This window comes from Pseudophryne corroboree, chromosome 1 (genome assembly GCF_028390025.1).
Source record: "Pseudophryne corroboree isolate aPseCor3 chromosome 1, aPseCor3.hap2, whole genome shotgun sequence".
NCBI lineage: Eukaryota > Metazoa > Chordata > Amphibia > Anura > Myobatrachidae > Pseudophryne > Pseudophryne corroboree.
This window is the reverse complement of record NC_086444.1, coordinates 1,058,282,159-1,058,303,440: the sequence shown is the minus strand read 5'-3', so window position 1 is coordinate 1,058,303,440 and position 21,282 is coordinate 1,058,282,159. Positions and strand designations below refer to the sequence as shown.

At 44.4% G+C, this 21,282-nt stretch overlaps 1 protein-coding gene across 4 annotated transcripts in view; it reads right to left on the bottom strand.

The window, feature by feature from the left end:
- Positions 1-318: 318 nt before the first annotated feature.
- The window catches only part of NMU (neuromedin U), a 178,174-nt gene continuing 157,210 nt past the window's right edge, over positions 319-21,282 (bottom strand). For all 4 annotated transcript variants that reach the window (XM_063920906.1, XM_063920908.1, XM_063920907.1 and 1 more), the window contains 3 exons: positions 8,358-8,414; positions 4,375-4,413; positions 319-503 (listed from right to left, as the gene is read on the bottom strand). In XM_063920906.1, coding sequence (XP_063776976.1) covers positions 4,378-4,413; positions 8,358-8,414 — 93 coding nt within the window. In that variant the 3' untranslated portion in view covers positions 319-503; positions 4,375-4,377. The remainder of the gene's footprint in view (positions 504-4,374; positions 4,414-8,357; positions 8,415-21,282) is intronic.

Below are 21,282 nucleotides of genomic sequence, written 5' to 3'. Positions count from 1 at the left end.
GCTGTTCCAGCTAAATATTTCACTAAAATAAACATCTGTGTTAAAATCTTACTGACATAAATGAGTCTATACAGCAGTTCCAACAAAGGAAAGAAAAGCCTAACAAATAAATATCTATGTTGAAAACAACCCTCAGCGGACTGCATTAATATACGAGACGAAAGAGACGTGTCTAGCAGTACAGTACTTTCAGAGTAGGAGTATTCTGCATGCAGAGAGCTACTAGTCTGTACCCATCACCAATCATTTACACTGTACACCATAATAATAATAATAATAATAATAATAATAATAATAATACACAGCAGAACACTGGAAAACAATATTATCATTTTAATATGCTTTGTTTGAATATATTTAAGAAATAAAGGAAATTTTGGCAGTGTTAGCCAAAAATAATTTCTGGTAGTAGCCTTTACATTCTATAGTGAAAGATTGTTACAGGTGTGTACAACATAGGGTAAAGGAGTCTTTATAGTTGGATGTTCTGTGCCTCAGTCAACCTGTAACAAAACAATAATAATATTATAAGCATCTCATCACTCTGTCTCACACTAAGCGTAGTAAAATTGCAATAAAACATTGGCTACAGTTGGCCAGGGCTGAATAATACCTACATTAGATTCCGGCATGATGTTTAATGTGTTTTAATAGAGTCATTCTATTTTGTTCTATTTTAAAGCATACGTCCGCTCAAATAGATTTTTTTTTTAGAGTTGAGTGGGTCTATTTTATATTCCTCTAGGACAGGCGTTCAAGTGTTTTGCTTGCTGGTGGCCACTAGATGGTGCCTGACGGAGCATTTAAAATGTTGCTCCGTTTGGTATGTACTGTCGCCAGCGCTGACATTACTGTTATGTTGTTTTGTCATTTTGATGGGCTGGTAACTAGTACAGAAATAAATTGGGAGGAAGCAAAACATTGACAGTATGATTCCTTATTGAAGTATGATTATATCTATATATTTATAAATGAGAAAGCCCTCACTCACTCATTCACTGACTGACTCATCACTAAGGGGGTCATTCAGACCTGATCACTTGCTATTTTTTGCGGCGCTGCAATCAGATAGTCGCCGCCTATGGGGGAGTGTATTTTAGCTTTGCAAGTGTGCGATCGCATTTGCAGCTGAGCGGTCCAAAAAAGTTTTGTGCAGTTTCTGAGTAGCTCAGAACTTACTCAGCTGCTGCGATCACTTCAGCTTGTTCTGGCCCGGAATTGACGTCAGACACCCACCCTGCAAAAGCCTGGACACACCTGCGTTTTTCCAACCACTCCCAGAAAACGGTCAGTTGACACCCACAAATGCCCTCTTCCTGTCAATCTCCTTGCGATCGGCTGTGTGAATGGATTCTTCGTTAAATCCATCGCTCAGCAATGATCCACAGTGCACCCATACGACGCGCCTGCGCATTGCAGTGCATACATATGCGCAGTTCTGACCTGATCGCAGCGCAGCAAAAAAAACCTACTGTGCGATCAGGTCAGACTGTCCCCCTAATTCTCTTACTTCCTGATATGTTAGGAAGCAGTAATTTAACATAGGTGTTCTTCAGGTGGGAAATAGGAAAACTATGTAATTACAATTTTAGTAAACCTCCTTTAAGGGGATGAAAAGGGGGTTGACATAATGACGTAATTACCGATGCGTGGCTTGCGTTGCGTGAATAATAACACCCAAACGGACAATCGGATCAAAATTTGGAATGTACCTACATTGTGAAGAATTTAATAAACTACAAAAATGGTTCTGTCACTTTTTATCGTATCTCTCACTCACTGACTAACTGACTTACTCATCATTAATTCTCCTACTTCCCAATATGTTAGGAAGCAGTAATTTAAGTTATTTAACATAGGTGTTCTTCAGGTGGGAAATAGGAAAACTATGTAATTAGAATTATAATAACTCTCCCCTAAGGGGATGAAAAAGGGGTTGACATAATGACATCATTACCGATGCATGGCTTGCGTTGTGTGAACGATAATGGACAATTGCACCTCCAGTATGTAGAATTTAATGAACTACAAAAATGGTCCTGTCACTTTTTACTGTATCTGCTACGGGTGCTCCTTGGGTAACGCCAAGAACCATGGATTAATATTTACTTACATTAAGACGTTTCAAATTTACATCTCTATAGATTTACCACATTTTTAACACTCATTTATATTTACAACACTGAAAATTAGAAACTGTCGTGCGAAGAACAGCTAGTAACATATAAAGGCCCTCATTTATCAAGCCTTGGAGAGTGATAAATAGCACAGTGATAAAGTACCAACCAATCAGCTCCTAACTGCCATGTTACATGCTGTGTTTGAAAAATGACAGTTATGAGCTGATTGGCTGGTACTGTGCTATTTATCACTTTCCAAGGCTTGATAAATCTGGGCCACTGTGTGCTTTCAATAAGAACATAAATAGAGACATGCTATAGTGCAGTTTAAATAGCTGGAAAACTAGGACTCATGTGGGTTTACTAGGTTCCAAAGCATACAGAGACACCTGCCATTTCCACCATATGTTTTCAAATTTGTGCTATCATATTAAAACCCCTCACGGCCGAGAGATGAGTTAACCGGGGCAGCCCGCTCTGAGAAGCCATGCAATGTCTAGCTATGCAAACCTTTGCCTAAGATTGCTAATGTATAGCTGGAGCACAGGAGTGGTAGAGTCCTCCAGACCATCCCAATCCCAAATATACAAATTCCCAGATGATGAAACGGAATATGTACTCCTGTGTCTGTTATACAGTCTACCACTAGGACCAACTAGGATTTATACTTGAATACTCATGGAACAGAGCCTGAAATCAGAATACATAGATTAAGGGGGACATTTACTAAGCAGTGATAAGAGTGGAGAAGTGAGCCAGTGGAGAAGTTGCCCCATCAACCAATCAGCAGCTCTGTATAATTTTATAGTATGCAAACTGTAGATGTTACTTCAGTGCTGATTGGTTGGCAAGGGCAACTTCTCCACTGGCTCACTTCTCCACTCTTATCACTGCTTAGTAAATGTCCCCCTAAGGCTGCTAAATACAAAATAGCGCAAATTCTATACAACCACTTCTCTTAATGGTCAATAACACACTGGTAAACCACTGCCGCTTCCAAAAATGAGCTGACCCTCAATTAAAACCAAAAGGAAGAATTAGAAAAAAGGAAGGAATCACTGTATATAGATTTATATGTACATAGATTAAGGCCTTTTGGCTGTTGAATTTCCTTAGTAATGTACATTTCGCTCTATCTTCTGATGGTGAGAGTAGTACTGTATGGACTTTTTTAAATGGTAATCTCAATGAAACACTTGTGGTTATTATAATAAAATGTTTAAAATGATGACTAAATGGTTTCAAGATTGTCACAGACTGGTAGGCGTAGGCATAAGTGCAGATTACATAGGGCACATTTTTTGTTCCTTTGTATTCGAAATGGAATGAACCAAATCACATGAAAATAATTATTTTTCATGGAGAAGAAGCTCTATGAGTTTTCATGGCAAATAGGAAGAGTGTACTGGCTGCATTTATTATATTATATTGGTAACCTCATCTTAGGGTTCCAGACAGACCTTGGGAGCCTAGCAGCTCACGATAAATGGCCAAACAGAGCACCAGTATCTGGCATGGTATAGACAGACAGTCTGGGCTAATGTGCTTCTGAGCACTAATCTAAATAAGAACCCTTTGTATTAAGTGTAATGATAACCTACATCCTGGTTTGTAGACAGACTGCAAGTTTAAATCATCTGGAAATTTGACAATTGTTATCATGGTCATTTTAAAATAGCACTAGAGACACAACAAGTGAAGTCATGCAGAGGTGAGGATATAGGAACAGTAACTCTTTGGGAGTTTAGCTTTATGCACAGGATACTTCCGGTAATGTTGTTTCAGAGACCAGGCTGAATAGCACACAATAAACAGTAGACCATAAAAGAGGACACTGTATTAACCAGTGTGCATCCTTTGTCCAATAAACAAGTATGTGAGTATATACATTGGCCTCGAGTCATTTCAGCATGGCTTGAATGCCGCCGGGAATTAGATCCCGGTGCTATTCAATTCATTGCATTGTCATGTTGGAGAAGGTTGGCTCTCGCAGACTGAACAGGGTAGTTTGTCATGAGAACCGGCATTCTCCGACTAAAGTGCCTGGTGCTATGCTGTTTCCGCCGTGTTAAGGGCAGAAATCAGCGTTGCGCCAGCACTTTTGTTGGATTTCTTACTCCTGGCACTATTCAATTCACACTGAATTGAATCGAACCCTTTATATTTTATTATACATTGAGACGAATGACTAAGTGCATGCTTACAATTAGTAATATTGTCCTTTATCTGACATCAAATAACATGATCTAAATACCTGTTAGCGGAAGGCTGATGATCGTCTTCCATTACGTGGCTAAAAAGCAACAACATTTTAGATGATCAGTGACATGTAAAACACAAACGCGGTGTAATTAAATTTCCATATAAACTATGTCTGATAGGGCAACGAGTTTACAGATACAACAGGAAAGCAGACAAGCAAGATCTTGTAGCATGTCCCATGTGAGATAGTTATATATAGTAGAATAATACTAGTCCTATTTTTACATATTGGGATGCCACGAATTGGAAGTTTAAATACAAGAGTGTGCCCATTAAATTAAAAGAAAAGCAAATGCTAATGAAAGTGAGATGGTGAGACTTAAAAATGCAGTTTAATTGTGAACATAACAATGCAATGGGGAGGCAGGATTCACAGACTTGAATGTGGACAATGTGCAGGCAATATGTTTTTTTCTTTAAAGCTTTATTGCCTATAACTGTCAGAATATGAATATGGATTTGAAGCTAAATTAAGAATTTGGTAGATTTTTATTGGGCTTGTGTACTGTAGTATAACATGTTAATTTAACTCTGACGTTTAATGACAATAACTGGTGTGGACTGCAATTGTCTTCCTGTGAAAATGCCTGGATTAATGGAAGTCTACTGGGACATCATTAGAAAATAATTTCATCGGAGCGGAAAGAAAATGTGTTTTGCACAACTTTCTACACCTTTTCTGTATAACGCGGTGCCATTACATTTATAATATTATTAGCAGGTATCCCCAGTGCTGCCTGGGAATTTTTACCCTCTCTCGCTCTCTCTCTCTCTCTTACCTCTTCTCTCTCTTCAGCACTCCATCTACCTCTTATCTGTTTCTCTTACCAGCAATAGAATATCTTTAGCATTACCTTGGCTCCCGAATGTATCCCGTACAATTATGATTGAATTATAAAAATTCAATTCCACCTGAATTAAGTAATCTGCCACCCGTACTGTTATCGATCTACACAGAGATAGCATTGATCTCTTGTGAAGCTACTGTATGTAAACTGATTTTTCAAGCGATGCTAGGTATTTCTCTTCCTCTGTTGTCTTATCATTCCCTCCGTTTGCATGCATGTTTCTTGATCTCTCTACAGCTTTACAAAGATTACGTAAAGGGGCATATGTATTTTAAATCCTATGCACTCTATTACTTTTCCTTCATGACAGAGCCAGTGCTGACATGCAGCGTCAGCCGGTGCTGCGGCAAACCGACAGCCGCAGCGTGTGATGTCACTCTCCGGGACACTGGAAGGCCTCCGGGTCCCTCTATAGCTGACGACACGGACAATGTCTCTTCACACTGGCGGGCTACTCGCCTTTTAAAGGTAAGATTACTACACACTATTTTTGTTATGTGAAACCTTCAATTACAGATTATTTTTCTACACCAGTTCCTAAGTGCCGCTATTTTTTGTTCTGCGTATATATATATATGTATATATATATATATATATATATACAGCTGAGAAAAACAGGTGGCACTCACAGACTTGAAGAAATGTGAAACGAACTTCACTCCGTGAAGTGTTTATTGGAAACAACAGGTGACGTTTCGGGGACACATCCCCTTCCTCAGACAACAAACAAGTGCAAACCAAATGTATATATAGCATAAAAGTAGCCCCACTTACCCCACAATCACGACTCCCAGCTGCGTGGACCACGGAGTCGTGATTGTTTCACATTTCTTCAAGTCTGTGAGTGCCACCTGTTTTTCTCCGCTGCATGTGGGTGGACTAGCATGTCCACAAGGAAGGGCACCTCAGCCAGTTATCAGGAGGAGTGCCGGGGCAAATTCTGGATATATATATATATATATATATATATATATATTATATGACTTGGGATAATTAGCTCTGTAGAGGGGTGTGTTGGTGCAGCTTTTAGATGCTAAATCAGGATATAATCGCAGCTTTTCAGGTAAATAAATGGAATGGTGCTTTACTGGTAGCATAAATGAAACAGAACAACCAGCACCTATCCTAACCCCCATTTAGGGTGCTGACTTACTTTTTTGCCCCTGACTATCCTTGGGCAGCTACTCTGCAAATAAAGTCTCTCAGATTATCTGCCTGCTTTATAGGCTCCAGCCTAATTAGGCTTGGCTGCCACAGCTGCTCACAGTCTCAGTCCTGTCTCTCACAGGTAGAGTAAGGCACATCCTGGCCTACCCACATTCAACAGGCTCACAGGCCTTGCTTCTTCTCAGCCACATGTAGTTCATTCCCAGAGTTTGGTGGCCTTCCCTGTCTCCTACAGGTGTAGGCTCAGGCCTCCTGGCCCTGAGAAGCTTCCTAACATACTGAGCTCTGACTGGCTTTCCCAACCCCTTTTGGGCAGGATACACAGGCCATAGCCTGTTCTGACAGCAGAGTCTTACAGACCGATTCTCCTCAACAACCATTAGGTGTGCTCATACCTGCCTTATTATTATACAGACAGATAATAGCAGCTTCTTAGTCAGGCACAGTTTAAATGTAGCAATGAAATTTACAAATTTATACAGCAAATATATCTTATAAAGAAAATAGAAGACAACAGAGTGTGAAACAAGGCAGAGAAAGTAAAGGAACTGAAAGTAAGGGACATAGAGGTCCTAGGGGGAGCGGATGCACAGTGTGAAGTATAATCCAGTGTTTCTTAGAAGTTCAGTCTAGCAAACCAGGTTGTGTTAAAGGCTGGAGCTGACAGGTTTGATGAAGACGTGAGGTCCTCCATAGTCATGTAGACATCGATCCTTTGGAACCAGTGAAAGATAGGGGGTTGGCAGGGGACCTCCAATGACATGAGGTGGCGGAGTAAAGACTTCTTAAATTGTAAGATGGGCATGTACATTAAATTGAGAAGCCAGAAATCAGGTGTGTCTGGAAGCAGGAGACCAGTGATCTTTTCTGAGATTACTTGGACCTCCCATCAGAAGCAGCCAAGCAATGGACATAGCCACTAAATGTGGTGTACTAAGCGCCTGACCACACCTCCAGCAGAGGTCCAAGAGGTCTGGGAACATCTGGTGGAAATGCACAGGGCATCCATACCAAAGAGATAATATCTTGTACTGAGTCTCTAGCACCCACGGCCACTGTTCTTTGCCCAATTTTCTAGGTAGCTCCTTTTGCATTCGAGGACATCATTTGGCATATGGTCCTTGAAGTTAGACAAACATGATTGATATTAGTTAGATATGAGATGTCTAGGGGGGGTTGTGAGAGACATAGTGATTCCAAAAGTGTTGCGTCCCATGCTACCATGCGGGTAGACAACGAGGCAAAAAAGTGTTTAACCTGAATGTAAAACAAGAATGAAGTAGATGGGAGACACCAGGCTAGGTGGGGAGTTAATCCCGCTACAAATTATGGGTTGTGTGGGTTGAACACGGTTTAAACCCTGGTCACTGTGCGGTGTGAACGGGTTGCTGGGTCAATGCGACCCGTTTCCTGTTCACACATTATGATCTCCAAGCACCACCTCCACGTGCGTCACCGCTGACGTCACCAACCCGGCAATATGCTGGGCTGGGGACGCCGCTGTGAATGGTGACGAGGGGGGTCGCACCTAGGAAGCACCCGTGTACAGCTCCCAGGTGCGACCCTCCAATAGCGGTGTGAAAGAGGTATTACTTTGCAGCATTTTTTCCACAACTGCCTAAAACTTTTAAACAGTACTGTATATTGGTAATCATTATGATCTGATGGATCTACTGATACATGCATACAGTATATCCAACTACAAAGAAATAGTAGTGGATGCTTAGGCACAGTAGAAAGAAACTGAGGATACAGGACCAAGATGGCACAGTGCAAGACTCTGGGAAGAGAGACAGGGAGTAATACATGATAAGAAGATGAGCTAGGAGACTGTAATAGACTGTAATTGTGGCATTCTTGCTTTTCATGATTAAATACAATATAAATGCAGTTCCATTTTAGTCTGCAAAGATATTCATGTATTTGTTTGGTTACATTAACTAATTAGATTCTGCCATACCTTGTACTGAAAGCTTGCACTTCTGCTGGAAAAAAATCCTGGTCCCTTATACACTCCCTGAAATAAAAAAAATAAACAAAATCTCAATAAATCATATGCAGGAAATCTGTCAGTTTGCAGCTGGTGTGGGGAAATGCTGATAACAAAATACAATCTACCAGTATTATTTGTTACAACTTACAACTAATAGTTCTGCTTACAGGGGCGCAGTCAGAACTTTGTGGGCCCCATAACAACATTTTGAATGGGCCCTGCCCCAATACTTCTAGAGATAACCTTTCTGCAAAGTTGTTAATTGTATTCACCATAATAGTGCTCTAGTCACCATAATAGTGCTCTAGTTCATTCTCTGATTCACAGTAGTGCCTTAGTTAATGTTATGCCACATTGTTGTGCTGCCAGTACACATTACTATTACAAAGTACCCCAGTTCCCATTATGACATACAGTGACCCCAGTTCATACTATGTCACACTATAGTGACTCCACTTGATAATGTGCCACATTACAGTGCCCCAGTTCATATTATATAACATTATAATGCCCTCTAGTTCAGGATCATGGGCATAACTAGATATATTGCAGGCCCCAAGGCAAAAGTTTGTAAGGGCCCTTATGTATCTACTTATGGTGAAAAATGCATACAACACATATAACTTTTTCAGGGAAGGTGGGCCCCTCTCAGCTCTGGGGTCCCATAGCAGCTGCACTGCCTGCACCTATGGTAGCTATGCCCTTGTCTGCTTACACCAGAGTTGAGCTGTTTTCAGTATGTAGAGTAGGTCCCTTGTGCTGGGCCTCTAAGGCAATGCTGAAGTCATAAAACCTAGCCTAAACAGTAAAATCCCTTATATACGTCCCATCTGCAATTACAATTGTTGGTACTACTTATACAGTTATGTTTTATAAACACAAACAAATTGAATACACTGCAGAATTATGCAGGCCATACATCTATCCGGCAATTCCCACATGCCGATCTGCCGATCAGTGGACTCCAGTGATCTGCAATTTGTCTGGAGATTGGGTTGGAAATTGGTGAATCGAAGATTTCCAACATGTTGGATTTTCCTGATTCCTCAACATCGTCAGAAAGGGATATTGGCCCAATTAGTCACAGATGTACGGGCCCCTTTATTTTAGTTATTTTTAGAATGTCAAACAATTGTAAACATCAGAAATAAGATTAACAAGACAAAGTACATATTGTTTAATCAGAAAGAAAAACATTTGTTATTTGGGTCGGGATAGAAAATGTAGGACACATTGCAAACACAGGGGTCATTCCGAGTTGATCATAGCTGTGATAAATTTAGCACCGCTATGATCAGGCACTCAGACATGCAGGGGGACGCCCAGCACAGGGCTAGTCCACCCCGCATGTCAGTGCCGCTCCCCCCCCCCCCCTGCAGAAATGCAAAAGCATCGCACAGCGGTGATGCTTTAGCATTTGAGGAGTAACTCCTGGCCAGCACAGCTCCTGCGGCTGGCCAGGAGAACCTCATCGCTGCCCGCATCGGTCGCAGTGGCTGCATGTGACGTCACGCAGCTGCCGCGCCCCCCCCCCCACCAACGGTCCAGCCACGCCTGCATTGGCCGGACCGCGCCCCCTAAACGGCGGCTTAACGCCGCCGACTAGCCCCCTCCTGCCCAGCGACCGCCACTGCCTTCGGCCGTCCAGCATGCGCCGGTGCATGCACAGTTCCGACCCGATCGCTGCGCTGCGATAAACTGCAGCGAGCGATCGGGTTGGAATGACCCCCACAGTCATTACCCAACTTCTTTAAATGCTTTGGTCTTTAGTGTGCAGAAGACTACAGTATATAGGAGGAGATGTAGTATCATGTTACTTATTTCTGCGCGGATACAAGATGTTTTAACGCAGTACTGTATTAAAGAGAGAGAAAGGTGTTATGGTAACCCATCCCCTCTGGTGATCTCTGTCCAGCTGTGTTATGTAAGCTTAGTGCTAATGCAATACAGAATGGCATCTGGGAGGCCACGTTATGAATGTGCAAAATTTGGAAAACCGCATTGTGAGCCAACTGCAGATGCGCATGGATGTCTGGCAGCAGGACCGTAACTAGGTGTGGGTGGATGGTGCTTAACACACAGCGCAATTGCGCTGTGGGTGCACTATCAGCATTCACCCCGATTGGCTGCCGCTGGGCACTATAATATATAACAGCAGCATTGCACCCAGCTCCTTCTCTGCTGGACGCAACACAGCAGCACCCCACCCCACCTCCTCCAGCAGCAGTGCAGTACACAGAGGGTTGGGACGCACCTCCAGCTCATCCTGGCAGGGAGCCGCATGGAGGATGCTGCAGTTTTAAATAGCTGCAGTTTTAACTAGCGGGCCGCGGTAGCTCCATACCGCGTCATTCCCAATGAGACGTCCCCCGCTGCCGCCATGGCCGCCAGCACTCTGAGGAAGAGTAGCTCAGATACCGCAGATGGGTGAGTGCTCTGCAGCAAGTCCTTAGGGGCGGTTGGGCCAAGGGTGGAGGAGTGTTTGTAGTGGCTGCCATACCTGGGGGAAGGGGATAATTGCAGTGTCTCTCACATGCCTAGGGTCTTGGCAGGGGGGGAGGGGGGGTGGGGAATCGGGTCAGCACTCAGTATCTCTATGCGCCCAAAAGCCGGCAGCAGCTGTGTGTCTGTGCAAAAAGGGAGGTTGGGGGTTGTTTGGAGAGAGAAAGGGCATCTTAGATAAAGTGTGTATTCCAGGTCAGGAGCTGGCAGCAGCACAGGCAGAATGGAGAAATCATGTAAGGGCCTACATACTGCACTACTCTACACTATATTACACTATACTATACTAAACTACACTACAGTAGAATACAGTAAACTATACTACAGTACACTACACTAGGGGTGGGGGGGGGATGTAAGGTGCTCTACTTGCAGTAATGTGTAAAAAAAAAAAAGCAGCTATGCCTGCCTTAATGTGTAAAAGGGGACTCTACCTGCCGTAATGTGTAAAATGGGGCTATACCTGGCATAATGTGTGACAGGGGCTCTACCTGACGTAATGCGTGACAGGGGCTCTACCTGACGTAATGTGTAAAAGGGTCTCTACCTGGCGTAACGTGTGTAAGTGGCGCTACTGTGCAGCGTTATTTGAACAGTGGAGACTACTGTGCAGCATAATTTGAATTGGTATTATTCGGTGGTCACACCCCCTACCCCATGAAGCCAAGCCCCTATATTTTATATATAAGGGGGGGGTGGGGGGCGCCAATGCTGTTTCTTGCACACAGCACTAGAATGTCTAATTACAGCACTGTCTGGCATTATCAGTACTCAGATAAAGCTATATGTAAAAAAGCTCAGCCTTTTTATCACTTAGTAAATGGCCATCATGCTTTACCGTCTTAGCTGGCCTTGGTGGTGGCATTACTGAAAAAAGCTGAAGTCACTGCTGGAGAAAACTGATTTTACCACATTCTGCCTTTTTAATACACTTTGGAGAAGCAGTAATAACCCCTTTTTCAACAAAAACACCAAAAAAGGGGTACATTTCCCCACTGCATCTACAGTATGTTCAAACACATGTAAATATTATACTGTTATCTTTTATTTCTGTGGCTCCTATGTATAAATAGGGGAAGCAGTTAGCTTCCCGACGAACAGGATCCTGGCAGTCGATATACCGACGCCAGGATCCCTAGGGAGTACACAAACCCAGTGTTGATGGAATGCCGGCGTCAATATACCGACAACCAGCATTCCGATCGTTCAGACAGCAGGAAGCGCTACCGGCCTGCTGAGCGGGGGTGGGGGATTTGTGTTAGGCAGCAGAAGGGGGGATAGGCTTAGGGTGCAGGCATGGGAAGGTTAGCATTAGGGGCCAGAGACGGAAGGTTAGGGTTAGGCACATAGGAGGGGAGGTTAGGGTTAGGCACCCAGTGGGAGGGTTAGGTTTATGCAGCGGGGAAGGGGGGTGTTAGGGTTAGGCACCCAGTGGGAGGGTTAGGTTTATGCAGCGGGGAAGGGAAGGTTAGGTTTAGGTACCAAGTTGGGAGTGTTAGGTTTATACAGCGGGGGAGGGAGGGTTAGGGTTAGGCACCCAGTGGGGAGGGTTAGGGTTAGGCATCCCCGGGAAGGGTTAGGGTTAGGCACCCACAAGGGAGGGTTTGGGTTGGGGTAGGGAAAAGGTGAGGGTTAGGGGCTTAATGGGGGGCTGTCAGGATTCTGATGGACGGGATGCCACTGTCGGTATACTGACCGCCAGCATCCCGTCCATCGGTATCTCATACTGATCCCATAAATAGAATGATAATATATTTATAAAAGTATTCAAACGTTTTTTACCTTATTGGGAATAGCATCCCTATGAGAAAGGGAATGTAGTCAAATAGTGAAAATGTATGATAATGTTGTACATGACTTTGAAAATCTGGCTACAATTATACAGTCGGACATTATAATATCCAGAAGGCCATAGCGGGTTGCAGTCAGCATGATTTTGGTTGTAGGTATGCTGTGATGTATTGATGAATGATCTATAGCAAAATCACCATGGCATTTTTCGCATTAACCGCATTAACAAGGTGTACTTTTTCACCAATAACAATAGAACATGCCTATATTGTTTAGATTTCCTGTTAAGGAGCGTGATCTATACTTTCCTTGATTATTAGCGCTTGACTTGTTACACCAGATATCAGTCAAAGGTTGTTCAATACATGCTGCCATATAGCTTTATATATTTTGTCCAAGTTAAAGTCTGCTTTATTCTTGTTACCTACTTTCCTCATAATTTGATCAACTGTAAACACATATACTGTATAATAGCACATAGCCCACTTTGTTAGTTATCATGACAGATCCTTCTAGCACAACCTGGATTTGTATATGCTGTAGACTTAACTTGTACCATGTCCCATATCCTGACATGAGATACAGTCAAAATTCCAGAAGTCGGGAGGCCGACAGTGGGATCCGAATGACCAGAATTCCAACACATCCCAGAGGTAGTACCAGGGTTGTGGTTAGGGTTAGGCAGGGATGGACTTGGAGCTATTTTTCGGCCCTGGCATGGGGGCCCATATACGTCACAGGACTCGGAGGCATGTGGTAACGTCTCCCAAGGGCATGTTTTTCTAGAGACACACACTTCGGAAGAGGGTGTGCGGACATGGCTCACGGAGGCGTGCTGTGAGTCAGGGGGGCGTGGACATTGGGACCAGACCGGCCCACCAGACCATCCGCTCTTTTGGCATATGCCAGAAGTGCCAGATGGGCAGTCCAGCCCTGGGGTTAGGCAGTAGGTGGAGGTTAGGGTTAGGCAGTGAAAGGGGTGGGTTAGGGGTAGGGAGTAAATACATATTGGGATGTATCATGATTCTAGTCGTAGGGATCCTGTGTTGGTCTCCTGACTGTCGGGATCCCGATTACTGGACATTTTTGCACCCAACCTCCTGACCTATTTCTCTTACATCCTAGAGGATACTGGGGTCCATTTAGTACCATGGGGTATAGACGAGTCCACGAGGAGCCATGGCACTTTTAGAATTTGATAGTGTGGGCTGGCTCCTCCCTCTATGCCCCTCCTACCTGACTCAGATTAGAAAATGTGCCCGGAGGAGCCGGTCACACTTATGGAAGCTCCTGAAGAGTTTTCTGCATTTATTTTATATGTTTGTTATTTTCAGGCAGGACTGGATGGCACCAGCCTGCCTGCTTCGTGGGACTTAGGGGGGGGGGGGGCAGCCCAACCTCTTGAAGGGTTAATGGTCCCGTTCCCCGCTGACAGGACACTGAGCTCCTGAGGGACCTATTCGCAAGCCCCACCACGGTGAGCGTACGGTCCCATACCCCTGACAGAGCCAGAAGAATGAAGAGTGGTGAGTACTGAGCCGGCGTCCCGGCTAGCGGGGCGCCGGCCATTATGGCGGCATGAGGGTACGGAGACACACGGCTTCTAAACGGGGTGGAAAGCGTCTCCGGACACAGTACACAACTGCGTCCCCGTACACTGTACACAGTACCCATACTGGCACAACAGCCTTAAAACGTTTTTCTTCATTTTAAGCACCTTTTTCCTCAGCCAGTATAAAAAAAAGCGTGAGGGGCTTCACTATGAGAGGATCCAGCAGCTCACCAGCACCATTTTCCCTCTGCAGTGGACACAGACACTGACTGACAGGAACGCGCAGCTCCTCCAGTGTGACTCCAAATTACCTCAGCGGTACCAGGGGTCATAGCAGGGCGGGGGGAGCGATTACTATCAGGGTACTTAGTCTGTGACCCAGCTAAGCTTGGCATTTGCGATAAGGGCGCAGTGGGGGCTGGCTCCAAACTTCTCTGTGTCTCCCTGAAGGGCACCAATAGCGGACGCATCAGTCTCTATGCTGTCACGTAAAAATTGTATTGCCTGTTCCTGGTGCAGCCTTCCTGAAAGACACGGCTGATCGTAAAATTGAGACTACACTCAAATCATTGTACACAGCTGCTGGGGTGGCCCAAAGACCCACTATTGCATGTGCATGGATCACTAAAGCAATTGCAAAATGGTCAGGTAACCTAATTGAGGGGTTAGATTCCTTATCTAGGGGGGATGTTGTTTTACTCCTGCAGCATATACAGAACTCTGCAAACTTTATGGTGGAAGCCATAAAGGAAATAGACGTGCTTAACGCACGCACCACCGCTATGGCAGTGTCGGTACACAGAGGTTTGTGGCTACACCAGTGGACTGCTGACGCAGATTCCAGGAAAGGCGTGGAAGGCCTACCATTCACAGGAGAGGCCTTGTTCGGAGATGACAAATGAATCTCCACAGCTACTGCTGGTAAGTCTACGTATCTTCCTTCCGCAGCCCCCCCAACCAAGATGACTTATTCAGCTTCTTAGTTACAGTCCTTTCGGACGGCCAAGTTCAAGGGCAAATCCAGAGGTGCTTCTACGTCCTCCAGCGGCGCAAGAGGTAAACCATGCAAACCAGCAACAGCAGGTGCTCAGAAACAGAACTCAGGCTCTGCTTCCTCAAAGACTTCAGCATGACGGTGGACCGCAATGCCTGGAAGGCTGTCAGGTGGGGGAGCTCGCCTACAATTCTTTAGTCAAATCTGGTCAGGTTCATGCCAGGATCCCTGGGTCATAAATCTTGTTTCCCAGGGCTATAGACTGGAGTTCCAAGAGCTTCCACCTCACAGATTCTTCAAATCAGGCTTACCAGTTTCACAAGAGGCAAGTATAACTTTACAACATGCCATCCAAAAACTGGTACAGACTCATGTCATTGTTCCAGTTCCACCTCATCAGCTAAACAAGGGCTACTATTCCAATTTGTTTGTAGTAACGGACGGTTCGGTAAGAGCAATTTTGAACCTCAAGTACTTACGAGTGTTCAAATTCAAGATGGAGTCTCTGAAAGCGGTGATCTCAGGTCTGGAGGAGGGAGAATTCCTAGTGTTTCTGAATATCAAGGATGCGTACCTTCACATTCTGATCTGGCCGCCTCATCAGGTTTACCTACGGTTTGCATTGCAGGACTGTCACTACCAGTTCCAGGCCCTGCCATTTGGTCTCTCCACGGCACTGAGGGTGTTCACCAAGGTGAAGGCAGAGATGATGTTTCTCCTCCGCAAACAGGGAGTGAACATAATTCCGTACCTGGACGATCTCCTGATAAAAGCACCATCCAGGGAAAGGTTGCTGGACAGCATTGCTCTCTCAACCAAATTTCTCCAGAATCATGGGTGGATTCTGAACCTTCCGAAATCTCACCTAGAGCCAACACGGAGGCTCCCATTCCTGGGAATGATACTGAATACAGAGTCGCAGAAGGTGTTCCTTCCGTTGGAAAAGGTATTAGTAATCCAGTCGATGGTTCGGGGTGTCCTGAAGCCAACCCGGTTATCGGTGCATCTCTGCATTCGCCTTCTGGGGAAAATGGTGGCCTCTTACGAGGCTCTTCAATACGGAAGGTTTCACGCAAGACCCTTCCACCTCGATCTGCTGGACAAATGGTCCGGATCGCATCTTCACATGCACCAGAGGATCCGTCTGTTGCCAAAAGCCAGGATCTCCGTCTGTGGTGGCTACAGACTTCTCACCTCGTCACTGGTCGGAGGTTCGGAATTCAGAATTGGATTCTGTTAACCACAGACGAAAGCCTCAGTGGTTGGGGTGCAGTCACTCAGGGGGTACAGTTTCAAGGAAGATGGTCCAGTCAGGAAGTCCTCCTTCCAATCAACATTCTGGAACTGAGGGCCATATACAACGCCCTTCTGCAGGCCTCACATCTTCTTCAAGATCAGGCCATTCAGGTCCAGTCGGACAATGTGACGGCAGTAACGTACATAAACTGACAGGGCGGAACGAAAAGCAGAGCAGCAATGTCAGAGGTGTCAAGAATTCTCCTCTGGGCAGAGAGAAACGCTGTGGCATTGTCAACAGTCTTCATTCCGGGAGTAGACAACTGGGAAGCAAACTTCCTCAGCAGGCACGGCCTGCACCCAGGGGAGTGGGGCCTTCACCCGGACGTGTTCAGGTGCTTGACAAGTCGATGGGGATATCCACAGATCAACATGATGGCGTCTTCTCTCAACAAGAAGCTCAAGCGGTATTGTTCCAGGTTGAGAGACCCACAGGCGGTGGTGGTAGACGCCCTGACGACTCCATGGGTCTATGAGAGGGTGTACATGTTTCCTCCACTTCCTCTGATCCCAAGAATGCTAAAAAGAATAAAAAGGTAAAAGGTTCAAGCAATTCTAATTGCTCCGTACTGGCCAAGAAGGGCCTCGTACGTGGACCTTCTGGAAATGCTCCTCGAAGATCCGTGGCCTCTTCCTCTTCGCAAGGATCTTCTGCAACAGGGCCCGTTCGTCTAACAGGACTTACCGCGGCTACGTTTGAATGCATGGAAGTTGAACGGCTGATTCTAGCCAGGAGAGGGATCCCTAACAAGGTTATCTTGACTATGATCCAAGCCAGGAAGGGGGTAACGTCTAAGCATTACCATTGTGTTTAGAATAAATACGTCTCTTGGTGTGAGAACAGGAAATTTCCTGCGGTGTAATTCCATCTAGGACTTTTCCTGCTTTTTCTACAAGCAGGAGTGGATGTGGGCCTATGTCTGGGCTCCATAAAAGTCCAGATTTCGGCCTGTCCATTTTCTTTCAGAAACAATTGGCTTCTCTCCCTGAGGTCCAGTCGTTCTTGAAAGGTGCTCTGCACATCCAATCCAGCCTCCCTTTGTGCCTCCCACGGCACCTTGGGATCTCGATGTGGTGCTCCATTTCCTCCAATCGGACTGGTTTGAGCCGTTACAGGAGGTCGACGTAAAATATCTTACGTGGAAGACCGTCACACTGTTGGCCTTGGCTTCAGCAAGACGTGTGTCGGAGCTGGGGACTTTGTTTCACAAAAGACCCTATTTAATTTTCCATGAGGACAGAGCTGAACTCAGAACTCGTCGGCAATTTCTTCCTAAGGTGGTGTCGGCGTTTCACATCAACCAACCTATTGTGGTTTCGGTTGTCACCGACGCCTCTGCTACTTCAAAGTCTTTGGATGTCATGAGGGCTTTGAAGGTGTATGTGAAAAGAACAGCTCGTCACAGAAAGACGGACTCGCTGTTTGTTCTTTATGATCCCAATAAGATCGGGTGTCCTGCTTCAAAGCAGACAATTGCACGCTGGATCAAATTTACTATCCAGCATGCTTATTCCACGGCAAGTTTGCCATGTCCAAAATCTGTACAGGTCCACTCTACTAGGTCGGTGGGTTCTTCCTGGGCGGCTGCCTGGGGTGTCGGCTTTACAGCTCTGCCGAGCAGCTACTTGGTCTGGTTCGAACACGTTTGCTAAGTTCTACAAGTTCGATACTTTGGCCTCTGAGGACCTTCAGTTTGGTCAATCAGTTCTGCAGCAACCTCAGCACTCTCCCTCCAGGTTTGGGAGCTTTGATACATCCCCATGGTACTAAATGGACCCCAGTATCCTCTAGGACATAAAAGAAAATAGGATTTTAATTACCTACCGGTAAATCCTTTTCTCATAGTCCGTAGAGGATACTGGGCGCCCGCCCAGTGCTTCGTTCTCCTGCACTGTTACTTGGTTAAGTAATGTTGGTGCAGCCGTTGCTGTTCCTGTTTCAAGTTTGGTTGGCTTTCCTCTTGTTGTGTGTGCTGGTTCGGAATCTCACCACTATCCTTATCTATCCTTCTCTCAAAGTATGTCCATCTCCTCGGGCACAGTTTCCTAAACTGAGCCTGGTAGGAGGGGCATAGAGGGAGGAGCTATCAAATTCTTAAAGTGGCCATGGCTCCTACTGGACCCGTATATACCCCATGGTACTAAATGGACCCCAGTATCCTCTACGGACTACGAGAAAAGGATTTACCGGTAGGTAATTAAAATCCTATTTTTGCATGGTATCATACAGCTCTGATTCATTGAAACAACAAAGAAGCATCATGTATGAGTACAAGTACACAAAGGGATGATGCAAAGAAAAAAAAGATTTAAAACACAAATATACCAACATATAAATGTACAAACATATGCAATGAGAATAAAATCAATATTTTTGTTTGCTTTTTTAATTAATATGGCAAATAATAAATAAGTACTACATTATTCTGCAAGTTTTGTGACATATGTAGAGGAATTACAGTTTATATTTCCCAAACACCACCATTACAGCCAAGGTTTTAAGTACTGTATATCCATGACTGAGTCCAGATCAAATTGACTGAGGTGGTAATTAAGAAGTCACCTATGCTCGACATGGCTATCCTTAAAACTTGGAATGTAATGGCATTTGGGAAGCTCTGGTTTATGACATAGAGTCTGACGAAAGTTTATAAAAACTAAAACGTTAATCAACATACAGGACTCCTGTTCCTAATTATTATATTACCACAGTCCTGCAAGTGGCAGCCGCTTCATAAAAAACTTACCTTGCTTTAATAACGCAGCACGTGTTTATAGCATCATTGGCTGCTCTTACTTTATGAATTGTTGCTCTTGTGGTTTCAACTATTATGTAACAATCACTTCTCATAATTGCTAGAAAAGCTGTTACTATGAGATGCTCTAGTTGGCACTAACGACAAAGTTAGTGGTAGGTGGAATGTCCTTAAGAAAGATTATGGGGACTTAGGGCAGAAACTAAAGGAGAGGACATCTAAGGTAATATTCTCTGAAATATTACCTGTGCCACGCGCTAGCCCAGGGAGGCAGAGGGAGATTAGGGAGGTAAATGTGTGGCTTAGAGACAGGCGTAGGAAAGAGGGTTTTGTGTTCTTGGAACACTGGGCAGACTTCTCAGTCAGGCGCCATCTTTTTTGTTGCGATGGATTGCACCTGAATAAGGAGGGGGCGGCGGTGCTGGGGTGAAGGATGGTTAGATGGTTGGAGGAGCTTTTAAACTAGGTGCTGGGGGGGGGGGGGAGGAGGGTTTATCTCAGGCATGTCCAAACTGCGGCCCTCCAGCTGTTGTGAAACTACATATCCCAGCATGCCCTGACACAGTTTTGCTGTCAGAGAATGCTAAAGCTGTGTCAGGGCATGCTGGGATGTGTAGTTTCTCAACAGCTGGAGGGCCGCAGTTTGGACATGCCTGGTTTAGCTAGAAACTACGGGTCATGCAGTGAGAATAGTGAGGATGGAGGTAATGACTGAAATGGGGGTGGAGAAGGGGGGAGGGAAAGTGCAGCCGGCAAAAGAGGTATTGTCAAAATACTAACTAACGACGATTATGGGTCATCATTACTGCATATAGAAAATTATGTCCCTAGCACAAGGGAAAATACTTATCTTAATTGTATGTATGTAAACGCTAGAAGCCTTACAGGTAAAAAGGGGGAACCAGAAGTCCTTGCAGCAAGCAAACAGTATGATATTATAGGCATTACTGGAACTTGGTGGGACGAATCTCATGATTGGACAGTCAATCTAGAGGGTTATACGCTGTTCAGGAGAGACAGATTAAATAAATGGGGTGGAGGGGGATGTCTTTACGTAAAGCCGTTTTTAAAACCTGATATATGGGAAAATATTCACGAGGGGACTGTAACTACTATTTAGGCATTTTGGGTAGAAATTGCAAGTGGGGGAAAGGGAACAAAAAAAAGATAGTGTTGGAGCTTTGCTACAAGCTGCCTGGTGATAATGTGCCTGATGAGGACATGTTACTGAACCAAATTGAAAAAGCAGCAGGAGTAGGAGACGTAATAGTGATGGGAGATTTTAACTATCCGGAGATAAATTGGACAAACAATTCATATGATACTGCTAGGGGTAATACAGTATGTTTTTAAACACACTAAATGATAACTACTTACTTCAACTAATCGAGGAACCAACTAGGTACAATGCAATCTTAGACCTGATATTAACTAACAATGGGGAATTGATATCAAATATTATAGTAGGGGAGCCCATGGGAAACAGTGACCACAATATGGTCACATTCAATATCAGTTTTCATAAGCAGTCCTATATTGGCTCAACCATGACTCTAAACTTTAGCAAAGCCAACTCTGACATGATGAGGGAAGCTTTAAGGGACATTGAATGGGAAATTTTGTTTCAAGGAAAAAATACTAAGGAGAAATGGGAGGTATTAAAATCACTGCTCGTTAATAATACTCGCAAATTTATTCCCATGGGCAGCAAACAAAGGAGTAAAAATTCCAAACCAATGTGGCTTAACAAAAAGATTAAGGAAGTAATGGGCAAAAAAAAGGTGAGCATTCAAAAATGACAAATCAGACGGGAATGTGGAGTCATTCCAGCACTATAAGGATTGTAACAAAATATGCAAAAAAAGAAATAAGAGCAGTAGAAACTGAAAAGCTAGTAGCAAAGGAAAGCAAATCAAACCCCCCATTTTTTTTTCTATATATCAACAGCAAAAGATTAAATAAGGACAGTATAGTCTCTTTAAAGGACAAGCTGGGAGTTTT